At 42.5% G+C, this 20,337-nt stretch overlaps 1 protein-coding gene across 3 annotated transcripts in view; it reads left to right on the top strand.

Annotated features, from left to right (window-relative positions):
- The window catches only part of ITGAE (integrin subunit alpha E), a 343,943-nt gene that overhangs the window by 213,401 nt on the left and 110,205 nt on the right, over positions 1–20,337 (top strand). For all 3 annotated transcript variants that reach the window (XM_063955833.1, XM_063955834.1, XM_063955832.1), the window contains exons 15-19: positions 6,794–6,934; positions 7,081–7,296; positions 7,680–7,810; positions 11,055–11,179; positions 15,266–15,408. In XM_063955833.1, the coding sequence (XP_063811903.1) occupies positions 6,794–6,934; positions 7,081–7,296; positions 7,680–7,810; positions 11,055–11,179; positions 15,266–15,408 (756 nt within the window). The remainder of the gene's footprint in view (positions 1–6,793; positions 6,935–7,080; positions 7,297–7,679; positions 7,811–11,054; positions 11,180–15,265; positions 15,409–20,337) is intronic.

Here is a 20,337-nt window from a genome sequence, read left to right as displayed (position 1 = left end):
GGGGTTCAAAGAACTGCTGGTGACAAAATTGTCAAGTCAAGCGGAACGCGACCTGTCAACATCTCCTCCTTCACATTCTCCCGCAACTGGGGGTGCGAGGAAAAGGCTCAGAATTCCGAGCCCACCCGCTGGCGGTGATGCAGGGCAGTCTTGAGCGACTGCTGATGCTGACATCTGGTCCGGACTGAAGGACCTGACAACGATTACGGACATGTCGTCTACTGTCACTGCATATGATTCTCTCCCCATTGAAAGAATGGTGGAGGATTATATGAGTGACCGCATCCAAGTAGGCACGTCAGACAGTCCGTACTTATACTGGCAGGAAAAAGAGGCAATTTGGAGGCCCTTGCACAAACTGGCTTTATTCTACCTAAGTTGCCCTCCCACAAGTGTGTACTCCGAAAGAGTGTTTAGTACCGCCGCTCACCTTGTCAGCAATCGGCGTACGAGGTTACATCCAGAAAATGTGAAGAAGATGATGTTCATTAAAATGAATTATAATCAATTCCTCCGTGGAGACATTGACCAGCAGCAATTGCCTCCACAAAGTACACAGGGAGCTGAGATGGTGGATTCCAGTGGGGACGAATTGATAATCTGTGAGGAGGGGGATGTACACGGTGATATATCGGAGGATGATGATGAGGTGGACATCTTGCCTCTGTAGAGCCAGTTTGTGCAAGGAGAGATTAATTGCTTCTTTTTTGGTGGGGGTCCAAACCAACCCGTCATTTCAGTCACAGTCGTGTGGCAGACCCTGTCACTGAAATGATGGGTTGGTTAAAGTGTGCATGTCCTGTTTATACAACATAAGGGTGGGTGGGAGGGCCCAAGGACAATTCCATCTTGCACCTCTTTTTTCTTTAATTTTTCTTTGCGTCATGTGCTGTTTGGGGGGTGTTTTTTGGAAGGGCCATCCTGCGTGACACTGCAGTGCCACTCCTAGATGGGCCAGGTGTTTGTGTCGGCCACTAGGGTCGCTTAGCTTACTCACACAGCTTCCTCATTGCGCCTCTTTTTTTCTTTGCGTCATGTGCTGTTTGGGGAGTGTTTTTTGGAAGGGCCATCCTGCGTGACACTGCAGTGCCACTCCTAGATGGGCCAGGTGTTTGTGTCGGCCACTAGGGTCGCTTAGCTTACTCACACAGCTACCTCATTGCGCCTCTTTTTTTCTTTGCGTCATGTGCTGTTTGGGGAGTGTTTTTTGGAAGGGCCATCCTGCGTGACACTGCAGTGCCGCTCCTAGATGGGCCAGGTGTTTGTGTCGGCCACTTGGGTCGCTTAGCTTAGCCATCCAGCGACCTCGGTGCAAATTTTAGGACTAAAAATAATATTGTGAGGTGTGAGGTGTTCAGAATAGACTGAAAATTAGTGGAAATTATGGTTATTGAGGTTAATAATACTTTGGGATCAAAATGACCCCCAAATTCTATGATTTAAGCTGTTTTTTAGGGTTTTTTGAAAAAAACACCCGAATCCAAAACACACCCGAATCCGACAAAAAAAATTCGGTGAGGTTTTGCCAAAACGCGTTCGAACCCAAAACACGGCCGCGCAACCGAACCCAAAACCAAAACCCGAAAAATTTCCGGTGCTCATCACTAATGACAACCACTGTTTTGTATGGGTGAAACGGGTTCAGTGTGAAAGGTACTAAAACGGTAATGAAATGGTAATATACTGGTTACAACATGCGATGTGAAGGGGGTTTAACTGCTCAGACCCGTTTTAAGAACCGTTTAAAGAACCGTTTCAGAAGCAGGTTTTGCGATGTGAAAGCAGCAATAGATTTGGGTGTGATGTGTTCAATCTGCAATCTAAATTGCAGTGTAAATATAAAGCAGCCAGTATTTACCCTGCACAGAAACAAAATAACCCACCCAAATCTAACTCTCTCTGCACATGTTATATCTGCCTCTCCTGCAGTGCACATGATTTTGCCCAATTGCTAACAAAGATCCTGCTGCGATCAACTCAGAATTACCCCCCATTGTACGTACTGTTGTTTCAGATCAGCTGGGCTAATTCCCTCCGGCTCATTGTGGCTGCTGATGAAGTGCAAAGTAAAGTAAAAACGTAGATGCACAATAGTGAAAAAAAAATATTACATACACAGCACAGATGTGATAATGCACTCAGCTCCGGTCACTGATATTGGAAGTATGCACTAGCATACAGGGGTACAGACTAGCTTTCACTTCCTGAGTCTTTTTCTCTGGTGTCAGCAACAGCTTCATCTGTATAAATACCAGTGATATTGCTGTGCACTTCAGTTCTATACCTGGCCCATACAGTGGTCACCTGACAATGGTGGCCAATGAGAATGCTGTATACGTTCAAATGTGGCATGCGGGTGGCAGTTGGTGATATCTGTGCATCACCTCAGCTGTCTGCCATATACCCCGAAGCATCATCTTCCTACTGATATTACACAGTGATACATGTGGGAAATCAGTAGTAAATGACCAAGAACAGGGGAGTTGAGGGCATCTACTGAAACCATCTCAGCTCTGCTGCTGGAGCCACTGGACAGCACAGAACCCTAAGCAAGACACTGGTTCAGGCCTCTCTCATGTATGCAGATACATACTGTATGTAATAGCACATTATATATACAGGTTGAGTATCCCTTATCCAAAATGCTTGGGACCAGAGGTATTTTGGATATCGGATTTTTCCGTATTTTGGAATAATTGCATACCATAATGAGATATCATGGTGATGGGACCCAAGTCTAAGCACAGAATGCATTTATGTTACATATACACCGTATACACACAGCCGGAAGGTAATTTTAGCCAATATATTTTGTAACTTTGTGCACTAAACAAAGTGTGTGTACATTCACACAATTCATTTATGTTTCATATACACCTTATACACACAACCTGAAGGTCATTTAATACACAAAGTTATTAAAAAATATTGTATTAAACAAAGTTTGTGTACATTGAGCCATCAAAAAACAAAGGTTTCACTATCTCACTCTCACTCAAAAAAGTCAGTATTTCGGAATATTCCGTATTTCGGAATATCTGGATACGGGATACTCAACCTGTATATTTATATAAAATATAAATATAAATATATATATATATATATATATGCCGAGAAATTTTGAAAGAAGCAGGGAGCGCCAATAGTGCATTAAAATTGTAACAATTTATTTATAACACATCCAAATACGATGATCAAATAAAACCCGTACCATAAAAGGCGGTTAAACCACCGCTTGTATAACTAGCATGAAATTATCCCACAATACAGCTCAGCATACGTGATTCAGTATCCATACGTCAGACTACGCCCATGCGCGTTTCGTCATCAGACTTCGTCAGTGGGCTTGGTCTGAAGTCACAATCTCATTATTTAAATACACCCTGCAGCACTCTGATTGGCCTATGCAAGATGTCTTAGAACAGCTACAAATCATCTATACAGCAGCTGATCCATATTAAACCAATGGATTCATTTATCAAATAGTACATTTTATACGTGTCTTAACGATTAGGAGAGAATTCATAAAGGCATCAAAGTACATGAATATGTACGGAATATTAAAAAATAAAACATATATAAAAAAAATGTTTTGTTTGTTGAAATGTAATCATGTAAATGCAGTATAAAAATATTAATGCACTCTAATAGGTAATATTCACACTACCCATAGACACATTGTTATTCATAAACCAATAACTATATTAGAGTAAAATAAGCAATATTTCAAACTTCTATATATCACATACTGACCAACCCTATATTCATTGTACTCTTGTTACCATTGGCAACCACAGCAGGGTAATTAAGCAGACAGGAGTTTTTCCCAACACCAACAGGTTTAGATGATGGACTAATTATAATGGCACAGCAACTATGCACATACTAAAAAGCCTCTTGTTTGTATCGTATATATCGACTCAAGAGGGAATTAAAAGGTCAATTCAAGCATCTTATAAAGAAAATTTTTAGTTTGAAGCATGTTATTAGAGCAAATGATACTAATAGGGACACCACATGAAACTGGCTATTTAGGCCAGCTGCACACTTAACGGAGAGATGTAACCTATTTGAGAAACGGAGTAAGTTCATACCCCTCATTCAATCCCTTTGGATGCAAAGTGTTCAATGTAAATATCCAGAATGTCTCTCTTTTATTCAATATGTTTTCTCTATCTCCGCCACGCTTGTCAAGTGGTATGTGTTGTGTTCCAGCCCTATAAATTTTAATGAGGCTGGATTGCTGCAATGATGCTGTTTAAAATGACCTGGAACACTATGATTTTCTACATTGTTCCTGATGTTTCTTAGGTGCTCTAAAATTCTCAACTTTAGCACTCTCTTCGTCTTGCCAATATAACGCATCCCGCACCCACATTCCAGCAGATATACAACATATGTAGTGTTACAATTAATAAAGTTATTTATTCTGAACTTTTTATCCGTATTTAAACCACTGAAGGTTTTCGTACCTTTTAACCCATACTGACACACTTTACACTTGCCACATGTATAAAATCCTTCTACTCTGGGCAATAGGGTACTATTGGATGGACAGTCATCCTTCTTGTCCAAAACAGGCAACAAACTAGGTGCTAGATGAGTTTTTAAAGTCTTTGCTCGTCTAAACACCATATCTGGTCTTACTGGTATATGTTGTGATAATACCGGATCCATTTGCAAGATATGCCAATTTCGTTTAAGGCTCTTCTGGATTTCATAGTTAGATGAATTGAATTGAGTCACGAACAGACAAAACATCTTCTCATTTTTGACTAAATTCTTATCATCGCGTTTTTTATACTTAATAAGTTCTGTTCTATCCAGCGCCCTCGCTTTTTTGATGGCCGCTTCGATCAACGACAGAGGGTAACCTTTTTCTAAAAATCTCCTTTTGTACTCTAAAGCTTGTTCCTCAAATTTAACTATTGAAGTACAGTTTCTTTTCAAACGTATTAGTTGAGAGAAAGGTAGATTGCTCTTCCATTTTTTTAAATGGCAGCTGTTGAAATCCAAATAATTATTACTATCTACCTCTTTAAAGAACGTGAAAGTTTCTATAGAATTAGTAGACACATAGTCCCTAGTGTCAAGGACTAGGTCTAAAAACTCTATTTTTTCTTTTTGTAAATTGGATGTAAATCGAAGATTGAATTCGTTGATATTTAAATACTGTACGAACTCATTGAATTCGTCATTTGTTCAACGCCAAATGACCAAGACGTCATCGATATAGCGTTTGAACATGACCATTTTCTAGAAAAAGGGATTATTAGCTAGTATATAACCCTTTTCCCACTCACCCATGTACAAATTGGCGACACTGGGGGCACAAATCGTCCCCATCGCCACACCACATACCTGTATAAAGGATTCTTCCAAAAAGGTGAAGTAATTATGTTTAAAAATGTACTTGACACAATCTAAGAGGAACTGTACTCTAGACGTATTCATCTCAAGGTCACTCTTCAAAATCTCTTCCAAACAAGATAGACATTTTTCATGTGGTATTGAAGTATAGAGTGAGGTAACATCAATTGTTCCCCACCTATAGTCATCACACCAAACAATATTCTCCAATAACTGTAAAATGTGGGTTGAATCTTTTACATATGTCTCTAATAAAGGGACATATTTCTTTAAAAAAATATGTACATATTCGGACACACGGGAGGTAAGAGAGTCAATCCCCGATATTATGGGGCGACCAGGGGGGTTAGTTTGATTTTTATGGATCTTAGGTAAGTAATATATTGTGGCAATCCTAGGATGTTCATTCCACAAATATCCAAATTCTGCCTCACTTAAAACTCCCTTTTTGCAACCTTCTTTCTACGCGTTTCGTCATCAGACTTCGTCAGTGGGCTTTTAATACACAAAGTTATTAAAAAATATTGTATTAAACAAAGTTTGTGTACATTGAGCCATCAAAAAACAAAGGTTTCACTATCTCACTCTCACTCAAAAAAGTCAGTATTTCGGAATATTCCGTATTTCGGAATATCTGGATACGGGATACTCAACCTGTATATTTATATTAAATATAAATATATATATATATATATATATATATATATTGATGATTAATAGTGTCAATCGCAGTAATATACTTTGGTGAATAAAACTTAAGTGTGTGAACATTCACTGGCCAATATACAGTATACAATCGCACTCCCCTTGTGTTTAAATGCAACACAAGTAGGGTGGCCATCTTGGGATCGGGATCCCGGGATTGGGGCCAAAATTACCGGGATTTGAATCCCGGGATTGGAGGTTCCAATCCCAGGATTTCGGAATTGCCCTACACATGCTCTGTTTCTATTCTGTCGGCAGCACTAAGCACACGGCTCAAATGCTGCCAAGCTGTGCGCTGCGCCATGTGACATCAGAGGTCCCGCAGCGCAGTCCTGTGCTGGCCTGCCTCTTTAGCCGCTCCCACGCAGCGGTACTTCGTCCTCTGTGCCTGTGCCAGTAGCAGGAGTAAGCCCTGCTGCTGCAGACCAGTGCCACAAAGGCCAGCCCAGTCCCAGTGAGACAGGGCCTGGGCCCTGCTTGATCCTGTTGCTTCTCTTAGAGGAATCTTGGGAATCCCGGTATTGAGAGTTTTTCAATCCCGGGTATCGAAAAAACAGCCTGGGATTGTCCTCCCTAAACACAAGTGAATGAATATTAGCGCCTAGTAGTCCAATGTAGAAAATGCATGGATGGATTTAGCATTTAACTAATGTGTGTATTAATAAATAGGAAAAAGTATTCATAATTATAGTTGTCCTTTGTTTCCATAAAAACCCAGCTTGGATCCTACTTTGGACATCAGCTCTGCACATTGGATGTCACGTTAGATGGCTTCACTGATTTCCTGCTGGTGGGGGCGCCGTTTTACCATGTCAAAGGAGAAGAAGGGAGAGTCTACATTTATAAGCTTACCATTGAGGTGAAAACGTAATGGTGTCAATCAAGTGCTGCACAGTGTGTACTATTGCATTCACTTTGCTTACTGCTTCTTATAGTGATATGATAACACACATTTCCTCAGTAACATTTTGGCTTTTTTGCAATAAACATTTTATTTTTGAACAGGGTAAATTTCATTTAGTTTTAAAACTGGAACAACAGAACTATGCATTCGCAAGGTTTGGCTACTCAATAGCTAACATTGGTGACATCAATCAAGATGGATACCAAGACATTGCCATAGGAGCACCTCTTGAAAGGCATTTTGAAAATCCTGATTCTTTTGGAAGTGTTTACATCTACAACAGTGATGCTAATGGCATCCATGCCATACCCTCTCAGGTACTCCGAAATATTATTACGGACGCATGGGCATAGTTATAGTGGGTACAGGGAGTGCCATTGTTATGAGGCCAAAAGGCTTATGGGGCCCCAGGCCATACTTGCCTACATTTAGGATTTCCTCTCCTGGAGATGCCCAGAGAGGAAAAGCAGGTGGGCGGCGCCGGGGTTGTGCGGGACTAACTGCTTCATTTGGTCTGTAAATGGGCAGCCGAGGGGAGGTGGGAGAGACATCGGCGCTGCGAGAGACTTGCCTACCTTTCCGGGGGACGGGGACGGGACTGACACCCCAATTTCGGGAGTCTCCCAGCCATTCCGGGAGGGTAGGTAAGTATGTATAAAACATACGTATGTATTATATAATATTTGTAATTACATTACAGAGAATTACTGCAACTGATCTCAAACAAAAGCTGCAGTTCTTTGGACAGTCAGTAGATGGGGGCTTGGATCTTACTGGAGACGGATATCATGACATATCAGTTGGATCCTTAAGAAATGTTATGGTCCTTCGGTAAGTTAAACATTTTTGGAACGTATTGCGTAAAAGAGCCGAGCAAGTGAGAAAAACCTTTAAATTGTTATATACGCCACCTTTCATAATTCATTTTTTTTTATAATGTATTTATTGAGAAAGGACACACAATATAAGTCTTATGTCATAATACACATAAGAACAACAACCACTGTAAGGTACAAAAACGGCAAAGAGAAGGATGAAAAATTTGGAATACAATAAACAGAATAGGCAAATAGTTAGCCAAAAAGTGAATCTACTAAAGCGTAAAATTAAGCAGATAGTTTAAATTAGTGGTGAGCCAATGGCGAGAGATTCCGTATCATATCATGTCGTAAATCAAACTACCTTACGTACATATTCCTTGGTGGTAGTAGGCAGTGTGAGCAAGTAGGGCGACCAGAGCTGGATTAAGGCTCTGGGAGGCCAGGGGCACTAAAGAACAGTGGGACTCCATGTACTAAAATAAAATATACATACATACAGTGGACAGCCACCGATTGTGCAAGTTGACCCACTTAAAAGGATGAGGGGGGTCTGTAATTTCCATCATAGGTACACTTCAACTGTGAGAGACAGAATCTGGGGGGGGGGGGGGGGGGGAACATAATCACGTTGTATGATTTTTAAACAACTTACTTAACTATTCTTGTGGAAAATAAATATTTGGACACCTACCAAGCAGCAAGATTTCTGGCTCTCACAGACCTGTTGCTACTTCTTTAAGAAGCTCTTCTATCCTCCACTCATTACCTGTATTAATAGCACCTGTTTGAACTGGTTATCTGTATAAAAGACACCTGTCCACACCCTCAAACAGTCAGACTGCTACCTCTCCACCATGGCCAAGACCAGAGAGCTGTCTAAGGACACCAGGTACAAAATTGTAGAGCTGCACAATGCTGAGATGAGCTACTCGACAATAGGCAAGCAGCTTGGTGAGAAGAGATCAACTGTTGGCGCACTTATAAAAAAATGGAAGAAATACAAGATCACTGACAATCTTCCTCGACCTGGGGCTCCATGCAAGATCTCACCTCGTGGGGTATCAGCGATCTTGAGAACAGTGAGGAATCAGCCCAGAACTACATAGAGGGGTCTGGTCAATGACCTCAAGAGAGCTGGGACCACAGTCACAAAGGTTACCATTAGTAACACACTATGTCGTCATGGATTGAAATCCTGCAGCGCCCGAAAGGTCCCCCTGCTTAAGCCAGCACATGTCCAGGCCTGTCTAAAGTTTGCCAGTGACCATCTGGATGATCCAGAGGAGGATTGGGAGAATGTAATGTGGTCAGGTGAGAGCAAAATCAAACTTTTTGGTATAAACTCCATTCGCCGTGTTTGGAGGGAGAAGAATGATGAATGGCATCCCAAGAACACCATACCCACTGTGAAGCATGGGGGTGGAAACATCATGCTTTGGGGCTGCTTTTCTGCAAAGGGGACAGGACGACTAATCCGTATTAAGGAGAGGATGAATGGGGCCATGTATCGTGAGATTTTGGGCAAAAACCTCCTTCCCTCAGTAAGAGCATTGAAGATGGAACGTGGCTGGGTCTTCCAGCATGACAATGACCCCAAACACACCACCCGGACAACTAAGGAGTGGCTCCGTAAGAAGCATTTCAAGGTCCTGGAGTGGCCTAGCCAGTCTCCAGACCACAACCCAATAGAAAATCTGTGGAGGGAGTTGAAAGTCTGTGTTGCCCGGCGACAGCCCCAAAACATGACAGATCTAGAGAAGATCTGCATGGAAGAGTGGGCCAAAATACCTGCTACAGTGTGTGCAAACCTGGTCAAGAACCACAGGAAACATTTGACCTCTGTAGTTGCCAACCGAGGTTATATTACAAAGTATTGAGTTAAACTTTTTGATTTTCCAAATATTTATTTACCACAAGAATAAAAGAAATAAATTGTTTAAAAATCATACAATGTGATTTCCTGTTCGTTTTTTTTTAGATTCGATACCTCACAACTGAAGTGTGCCTGTGATGGAAATTACAGACCTCTCTCATCTTTTTAAGTGGGTCACAATCGGTGGCTGTCCAAATAGTTTTTTGCCCCACTGTATATATATATATATATATATACTGTATATAATTCCCAAACGGCGGCACTCCGAAATGAAGGTACTCTTTACAGCATAGTGTTGCCTTAAGCTATGCTGTTAGGAGTACCATTATTTTGGAGTGCTGCCGTTTGGGAATTATACATGGAGAGGGATCACGGACTGGGCCAGCTTATGGAAGGCACCCGACTAAACATATGAACATTATTTAGTGAATGCCAGTATTTTGGTGTTTTATATATATATATATACAGTATCTCTCTCTCTCTCTCTCTCTCTCTCTCTCTCTCTATATATATATATATATACACTCACACAATATATATGTGCAGAAATATGGATGCAGGATACTGGTATCAGGCAGAGGCACTCAAAGTGCAAGTGTATCATAGCATTATAGATACAGCTGTTGATGGATGTATATATGATTCTTTAATATACTTGCACTTTGAAAATGTCTTTAGAGTGCCTCTGTGTAATTGCCTCCTCCAGGAGACAGACGCACAAGGAGCAGGCAGGGTACAAGAGACAGCAACAGATTTTGGCAACGTTGGGGTGTGTGGCCTAATCATGGAGACATGACCACGCCCCCTTTTTTACCCTGCTAAAAAACCCTCTACCATGCTGCAGGCACCGCACAAGTTGTCCTGACAGAGATGGCACAGGACCGGCATGCATATAAACAGCCTGTGGTGGACGGCAGGGTCGGGGGTGCCCTAGGAGGGGGGGGGGGGGGGGAAATCCAGGGTAATGTACCACCTGGGCCCTACCCCTTAATCCGGCTCTGAGTGCAAACAAATTAGAAAGAATTTCAAGGAGCGGGACTCTGCTTCTAGGGAGCAATCTCATAATTCAATTTTAATAACTTACGTAACAACATTTTTGAGATTCCTGTAATGAGACTGGTACACAGATGCAATTAGCTGGTTGTATATCCACAATACGGAGAACAATAGTTTCATCTTTGCTAAATAAATCCTGAGCCATGTAATATAATGACAAAATTTGCTGTGCAAAATACATAGAAACAGTAATTTTACATAACAATAAGAATGTTGTCTGGTCACATATAACATCCACAAAATATATATGTCTTGTATTTATTTTAGATTAAATTTAATAAATACAGTCCATTTATTTTCAGATTTTTTTTTTTTTTTCCTACAGATCTCGTCCAGTGGTTACAGTACAGGCCACTCTGCATTTTGAACCGGATAAAATTCCTCTAATTTACACGAACAAAACTTTGCAGGCTAGCCTGTGCTTTACCTTAACGCCATTCAACAAGCCAGGTAAATTCATGCACGTCCTTTCAGTTGGTAAATTCATGGAAAAGAAAGTACAGATTTATAAAATTAAATCATGTTTATAGAGACATTATTATTATTTTTAATGGGATCCGGTCAGGATCTCGGTGTTTTGAATCCCGGCAGTCAGAATACTGATGCCAGAATCCTGACACTGCTTGGAATACTGACGCAGGGTTGTCCACATGGATCGCAATGCCGACGCCGGAGTCCTGAACACCGGGACTCCGAACTTAAGTATGTGGTGCTGCTTAGGGTCAGGTTGCGCAGGAAGGGGGAGGTTAGGTAGGGGAGGGTTAAGTTTAAGCACCACTGGGGAGGGTTAGGGTTAGGCTGCAAGAAGGGTACGTGTGATATTTTAATAGCTGATTTTAAAATAAGTATTCAGGTTTCAAATGCCTGTGTACCAATAATATAAACATATCAAATCTACCTATTAAGTTGACTGTCATGGTCCTAGTTGTTTCCGTTGTCTTGGAGTTCCCCAAATGAGAGGTAACAGTTTTCCAGAGGAAAAGAGCTTATCGCTGTTTGTTACATGTACCCTGTGGCAGTAGCGTAGCAGTAGCCCCCACAGACCACGCGGTGGCTTGGGAGCACCGGCACTTGTGTTATGCAGATTCCATGCTGTCTGGCCATCTGCAAGGAAATCTGCTGAAAATGTCCCTCCAAAAATGGCCAACATCTAGGAGGAGACAGATTCTAGCAGTTCTACTGGACCTCTAGTATCTGTCATGGAAGAAATGCAAATATAGCATTATCCAGAAGTTCCAGGAATCTGAGAATGAGCATGAAACCCGTGGCAAGGAGCATTAAACCCCTGGCAATAAGCATAAAACCCTGAGCATGAAACCCCTGGCAACTAGCATGAAACCCCTGGCAACGAGCATGCAGGTAAAAATTATAATAATGTATTGGGGGGCACCAGAAACTTTTTTGGCAGGGGGGAGCAAAATTTATAGTTATGCAACTGCCTTATGGACACAAGCTTTTAAAGTAAGTTATACCCCTTTCACACCGCACAAATAACCCGGTATCGACCCAGCATATTGCCGGGTCGACACGGGTCGGCGTGCGGTGTGAAAGGGGCATATCCAAAATCACAGGTCGCCTGACCTGGCAATTCAACCTGGGAATAAAGCAGTGTTATACCCGGGTTGAATACCGGGTCAGTGACTGCGTAAACGGGCTCCCATGTCGATGCGTCCCGGGACCCGTTTACTACAGCAGGGAGAGGCGGCGCGGAGATGAGCTCATCTCCCAGCGCCGCCTCCGCCCCCCACTGCTATGTCAACCCACCCGGCATATTGCCGGGCCGGGGAAGCCTACAGCAGCTGCCAATGCCGGATCCCACCTGGGAAGGATCCGTTTCCAATTCCCGGCTGGGATCCGGCATTGGCAGTGTGAAAGTGGTATTTATTGGGAAACAGGAATCTAGGTGTACCCTAATTCAGTGGAAGGGTTAAAGGTAATTTGTCAGCACTGGGTAAAAGCACTTTTACATAATGTCTTGTGCACTACTTGCAGTCTGTGTTTAAAAAAAAAAGGAGTCCCTTTACTGTATGCAGTCTTCTCCAAAAACAGACAGCATGCACATGATGGTGAGTCACTTCAATCAGTGATGGGGCAGAGGAAGAGCGGGATAAAAAAAGTGAAAGGGGAAGATGATAGGGAGGAGAGAGGAGAGACACGGCTCTCTGAATTGTATCTTACAGACGACAGGGTCATCTGTGTAGTGGCCATCAGCGATGTGCAAGGCAGGGGGTGCTTTTCTGCAGCACCAGTTCATATTTTGTTTTAATCAATCACACTTGCAACTTCCTCCTCTTTAATCCTCGGCATCACCTGGAAGCCCCAATCTCTTGGAAGCCCCAATCTCCACCTCACGTTCCTAATCACCTTCAGTCTCACACTCCATTATTTAAGGAACACATTTCAAATTGTTCACGAGTAAGGTGTCTGACTGCAATATGGAAGGTCATGTGTTCAAATCCTGGGTATGAAAGTATTTTAAAATATGTGCTTTAAATAAAGGAAGATGTGACTGAAGGTCCTGGGTATGACTGCTAAGAAATGTGTGATTTAAAATAAAGGATAATCTAGCTTAATGACACAGAGCACTCAAAATAAATGCATAAATAATGGTACAGTATAAGAGGATTGGTGTCTGTTTTGTAAGTATAGGTGTTCTATCTTGTGGGATGGGGCATCATAGCAAGTACTTTCACTGGGTGCCAGGGCTCACCTTATTTCCATTTTAAAACCAATGGGGGGAGGGGGGGGGGGGGGGAATGCCAATGCTTTTTCTGGCACAGGGTACCAAAATGTCTAGTTACGGCTATGCCACTGTATTCCAGCGCACAGAAATGATCTGAGTGAGAAAGGCTTTGTTGCGGTCCGTCGGGCTGTCCGTGCTGGCACAGGTCCCGGTCAGGCGACTGGGACGCTGTGTCTCTTCTGGCCGCCCGGCCTGACAGTCCCCGTCCGGCGCTTATTATGGTGCGGTGGCCACAATGCCTGCTGGGAACCGCTGTGCCACCTGCCCTGAAGGAGGTTTCATCTAGCTCTTGCTTCACTTCCTGAGGTATCATGTGCCTCACTCACAGTTATATCTCATTGCTATATGGGGTCATCAGTCTGTTGGGTGAGCTCCTACTGCTGGAGGTATTAAGTACCGTTATGCATAACAAGCACTAAGGGAACAGTGGTGGGGTGGTTTCTATTGGTGGAAGACCCACTTGAGGGCTCTAGTGGTCTCACCCCAATAGTTCTGGAGTTCCCCACAACATCAAGCAAGTCCAAGTACCCCCTTGTATATCTAGTACAGGTGTCTTCACGTATATCAAGTCCAATTGTTTTCATATATATCAAGTCCAAGAATTTCCATGCTCATCAAATCCAAGAACCACTATTCTAAGCAATTCCAAGAGTCTTGACATTTAACAAGTCAACGTTCCTAACAGGCTTGCTTTGATTGCCAGTTTCAGTGTTTGTTGTGACAGAATAGCCTTGAGTCGTTCCTCATTCAGACCTGAGCTGATCTGATTCTAAGTGGGACAGGAAGCCAGAGGATGATTGAAAGAGGGGGATAGCAGCGAGACAAGAGAAAAAAAATGAGATTTGCATAAGAATTAAGGCTAAATTAAAGAGGGAAGAGGCAGGAGATAGGATAGCCTGAAGGAGTAGATTGTAATAGTCAAAACAAGAGATGATGAGAGCCTAAATAAGAGTTTTAGTAACTTCCGGGAGGAGAAATGGGTGGATCCTGGAAATATTACTATGGTGTAACAGCAGAATTAGGAAAGGGTTCGAGGGTTTGACCAAAGTCATGAATGACAACCAGACAGCAGACTTGGGGAACAGAGGAAAGGGATATATTAGCAACAGAGAGGGGTCAAAAGCAAGTCTAGGTTCATACACTATAGAAGTCTTGGTTTAGCCACTGGGATTATGCAGGTGGTTAGTTGAGATCAAATTAAGGTTCATACACAGGAGAGTAGATGACAAGTGGTTTGCAGCACCTTACATACGGCACACATTAGAACAATACAGAGTACACAGAACTTAACGTTACAATAACTGCAAAAAAATTAAACAGAGCACATGTAACAATTAACACAATTCTCAGTACACAATACAGCTGAGATGCAAGGAAGCAAAGGAGTGATTGGCACACTACTAGAGGCAGACAGACATTGGAAGAGTTGTGAGTGAGAGGAGATGCGGGTATAGACAGTCGCTGAGTAGGGGATTGCTGCAATTGAAGTGTGAGAGAATTGGCTTGTGAGAACAGGAGGGAGGAGGGACGTGCTCCAAGGAGCTTACAATCTAGCACCCAAGTACAAATTGGGTGTGACACAAACTTAGAGACAGTTTGCTGGACCATATAAAGATGTGGATTTGTGCAAATAGAGAAGCTTTGTACATCTGCGTGTTGGTAAGTTTTGCGTATATATGTTTCGCGTGCTGGTTAGTAACATTTAGTAAGTCTTATAAAGCCTATAGATAATTGCTCATCCTGAGGCAGCATGAACGAGTTTAGCTAATCCATACTCCTCTGACTACTTCCAGAATTTGCAAAATCTTTCCTTCATTACAACATGGAGCTGGATGTTTTCATGGAAGAGAAACGAATTACTTTTCAGGATAAAAGTTCTAGCAAAGGAAAACTTCTCATCAAAGACAAGTGTGCAAAGCACATATTGACTGTACTGGTAATTATTCCCTGCCATAATTTGTATATATGTGGAAAAATCTTAAAATAGTTATGCTATAGATATTATATCATTGGAACATACGGTAAAGTGTAATATCTTTTTGGAACATGGGTATGCAGTTATGGTTTCAGTGCTTTTCTATTAAGTCTTATAATCAGAGAAACAGTGCATTGTGCAGTTGACACACTCATTTACAGATGGACGTATTTGCGCTGTGGACTTAAGCATAACATTTTTCTTTCTAAAATGTGTCTTGGCGGTGTTAAGTAGTGCAGTAGTAAGTGCAAAAGTAGCATTACCCTACTCGTAAATGACCCAATAGTTTAATAAATTGTCAGATGTACGAGAGATACAGTAATACTGTTCTGACAGTAGTAAGTGAATTAACAGATGAGAAAATTGTATTGTCCATACAAAACACCTCCAAATATTGTTTAACGCTTTAAAAATTAAATAGGAATTTTATTTACTGCAGTAGTCAATGCAAATACCCAAAAAAGTGATGCATATACTCAAGGGCGTTTTAAGAGAGGAAGAGGCCTGTGTGCATCCTCCTCCCTCCGGGCCCCCTCCTCTCTGCCAGGCACCAAGTGCTCGGAGTGCTGAGACTCTAATGCGCATGAGCAGATCTCCAGAAAATGGTGCAGCGTGTGAGGTATGCACCGCACACACTGCACCCATTATAAATACACCAGTGACTATACTGTAGATATAATCTAGCCACAATACTAATGGAGGAAGATGTGTCAGCTGGAAAAGTCAATACACAAACAGCCAATCAGAAGTGGCAAGGTACTGTAGTACTGCTGATAGTCATCATCATAGTGCATCTTTGCGCCAGACCTCCAGTATCTGCTGGAAATACTTTTATGAGGCATGCCTGTATAAGATTCTAGGCAATCTCCATTTATGATTGTCTGCCCTTCTTCTGCTTCTCTAGGCGTAAGAGGATGCAAGCCAATAATGCACAGAAATGTATATATTCACATAAATGCATACAGTATATTCAAACCCCCAAAAAGGCATATACCCAACTCTAAGTGAAGCTCTTAATACCATAATATAAAGACTAGCAAGAAAAACTATGATATAATTCTATTTAATGGTAAATTGAATAGAATTATTGAGATATACATGATAGCCATTACACATAGGGGCTAATTCAGTAAGCCCCACAGAAGTGTGAAAATCCCTATTTGCCAATTTATGCACTTCTGCGCATGCGCGCATGGTGGTGCGTACATGCACGAAAACTTAAACTGCGATCGCATAATTACAACTCATGCTGAATCTGTCCTATAGTTTCAATTTGTTTTTAGGGCCTAATTCAGACCTGATCGCTTGCTAGGTGTGTTTTGCACTGCTGAGAACAGATAGTCACCCCCCCATAGGGGAGTGTATTTTCGCTTTGCAAGTGTGCGATCGCATGTGTAGCAGAGCTGTACGAAAAGATCTTGTGCAGTCTCTGCACAGCTCAGGACTTACTCAGCCGCTGCAATCACATCAGCCTGTCCGGGGCCGGAATTGACGTCAGGAACCCTCCCTGCAAACGCATGGACACGCCTGCATTTTACCATTCACTCCCTGAAAACGGTCAGTTGCCACCCACAAACGCCTTCTTCCAGTCAATCTCCTTGCGAAAGGCCATGTGAATGGATTCTTCGCACAAGCCCATCGCTGAGCAGCGATAGGCTTTGTACCTGTGCGACGCCCTGCGCATTGCGGTGCATACGCATGCACAGTTCTGACCTGATTTCAGCGCTGCAAAAAACGCTAGCGAGCGATCAGGTCTGATTTACACCCTTAGTTCACATATGGGATACATTTCTGAAACCTGATGCAGTAAAGAATTTGGGTTTGGTATATTCAAATGTCAACATGTGTGTCCATGTTGACATAATAATATTAGACATTGGCCCTCATTCCGAGTTGTTCGCTCGCTAGCTGCTTTTAGCAGCATTGCACACGCTAGGCCGCCGCCCTCTTGGAGTGTATCTTAGCTTAGCAGAATAGCGAATAAAAGATTAGCAGAACTGCTCGAAAATCTTTTGCTGCAGTTTCTGAGTAGCTCCAGACCTACTCCTAGATTGCGATCACCTCAGTCCGTTTAGTTCCTGCTTTGACGTCACAAACACGCCCAGCGTTCGGCCAGCCACTCCCCGTTTCTCCAGCCAATCCTGCGTTTTTACCTGGCACGCCTGCGTTTTTTAGCACACTCCCTGAAAACGGCCAGTTACCACCCAGAAACACCCACTTCTTGTCAATCACACTACGATCACTCGAGCGATGAAAAAACGTTGCTCGAGCTTGTGTAGATCTACAAAGTTTTGTGTGAAAGTACTAAGCGCATGCACGCTGCGTACCATGCACATGTGCAGAATTGCCGTTTTTTCACTTGATCGCTGCACTGCGAAAATCGGCAACGAGCGATCAACTCGGAATGACCACCCTTATGCATAACATAGAAATGTAACATCTTACTGATTACTATGGGTAACAAAACCTTTTCCCATTGCACCAGTTTCCTTAAATATCTCCCAAAGAGTTTTAAAGAACTCGTAACTCCATGATTTGACATTATTGTACATCACCTGCTGTATTACTGAGATGAATAATTAGAGATGTGCGGCGGGCACTTTTTGTGTTTTGGTTTTGGTTCTAATTCCCTGGCCGTCTTTTGGTTTTGGCTTGGTTTTGCCAAAACCACCCTTTCATGTTTTGGTTTTGGTTTTGGATCCGGATGATTTATTTTTTTTAAAAACCATAAAAACAGCTAAAATCACAGAATTTGGGGGTAATTTTGATCCTACGGTATTATTAACCTCAATAACATTCATTTCCACTAATTTCCAGTCTATTCTAAACACCTCACACCTCACAATATTGTTTTTAGGCCAAAAGGTTGCACCGAGGTGGCTGTATGACTAAGTTAAGCGACACAAGTGTGCGGCACAAACACCTGGCCCATCTAGGAGTGGCACTGCATTGTCAGACAGGATGGCAGATATAAAAAAAAGGCCCCAAACAGCACATCATGCAAAGATGTAAAAGAGGTGCAATGAGGTAGCTGTATGACTAAGCTAAGCGACACAAGTGTGCAGCACAAACACCTGGCCCATCTAGGGTTGGCACTGCAGCCCCACTGCGCAAATGGCGGATACTGGATGCACGTCTAACACCAGCATAGTTGTTATGGCCTCAGTAATCCGCTTTGCAACAGGGTATATATATATACGGCAGTATCACTGGACTGGATTTATACGCCAGTTCCACTATAATTATTCGCCAGGATAACTGGATTTATACGGCAGGATCAATGAATTTATACGGCAGGATCACTGTAATTATATGGCAGGATCACTGTAATTATATGGCAGAATTACTGGAATTATACGGGAGGATCACTGGAATTATATGACAGGATCACTGGAATTATATGCAGGATTACTGTAATTATACGGCAGGATCACTGTAATTATACGGCAGGATCACTGTAATTATACGACAGGATTACTGGAAAGATACGGCAGGATCACTGGAATTATACGACAGGATCACTGGAATTATACAGCAGGATCACTGGAATTATACGGCAGGATTAATGGAATTATACGGCAAGATTACTGGAATTATACGCCAGTACCACTGTAATAATACGGCAGGATTACTGGAATTATATGACAGTACCACTGGAATTATACGGCAGGATTACTGGAATTACACGGCAGGATTACTGGAATTATACGCCAGTACCACTGGAATTATACGGCAGGATTACTGGAATTATACGGCAGAACTTTCTGGAATTATATGTCAGTACCACTGGAATTATACTGCAGGATTACTGGAATTATACGGCAGGATCACTGGAATTATACAGCAGGATCACTGGAATTATACAACAGGATCACTGGAATTATACAGCAGGATCACTGGAATTATACGGCAGGATTACAGGAATTATATGGCAGTACCACTGTAATTATATGGCAGGATTACTGGAATTATGTGACAGTACCACTGGAATTATATGGCAGGATTACTGGAATTATACGGCAGGATTACTGTAATTACACGGCAGGATTACTGGAATTATACGGCAGAATCACTGGAATTATATGCAAGTACCACTGGAATTATACGGCAGGATTACTGGAATTATACGGCAGGATTACTGGAATTATACGGCATGATTACTGGAATTATACGCCAGTATCACTGGAATTATATGGCAGGATTACTGGAATTATACGGCAGAATTACTGGAATTGTACAGCAGGATTACTGGAATTATACGGCAGGATTACTGGAATTATGCGGCAGGATTACTGGAATTATACGGCAGGATCACTGGATATATACGGAACTACCACTGGACATATACGGCAGCACAGGGACACCACCACTGGACTGATGCAGGACAATACACCACCACTGAACTGATGCAGCACAACACAGCATCCTATACAGCAGCACTGGACATATGGCAGCAGAGGACACCACTGTGACTGGTCGCTGGACTGACTGATGCACAGGACACTACCACTGGTCTGATGCAGGACAACACAGCAACACTGTAAGGGACTTATCATACAGCAGCACTGGACATATGGCAGCAGAGGACACCACCACTGAACTGATGCAGCACAACACAGCAGCACTGGACATATGGCAGCAGAGGACACCACCACTGTGACTGGACAGATGCAGCACAACACACCACCACTGAACTGATGCAGCACAACAGAGCACCACTGGACAGCACTGGACATATGGCAGCAGAGGACACAACACTGTGACTGGACAGATGCAGCACAAGACACGGACACTGAGGACACTGAGGAAACTGAGAGAACAGAGACACGTCTTCTCTACACTTTCCAATTCCGTAATGAAAATGGCGGTGACGCGCGGCTCCTTATATGG

Source organism: Pseudophryne corroboree, chromosome 2, assembly GCF_028390025.1.
Source record: "Pseudophryne corroboree isolate aPseCor3 chromosome 2, aPseCor3.hap2, whole genome shotgun sequence".
Taxonomy (NCBI): domain Eukaryota; kingdom Metazoa; phylum Chordata; class Amphibia; order Anura; family Myobatrachidae; genus Pseudophryne; species Pseudophryne corroboree.
Note: the sequence above shows the minus strand (reverse complement) of the source record. Positions and strands in the feature narration are given on the sequence as shown.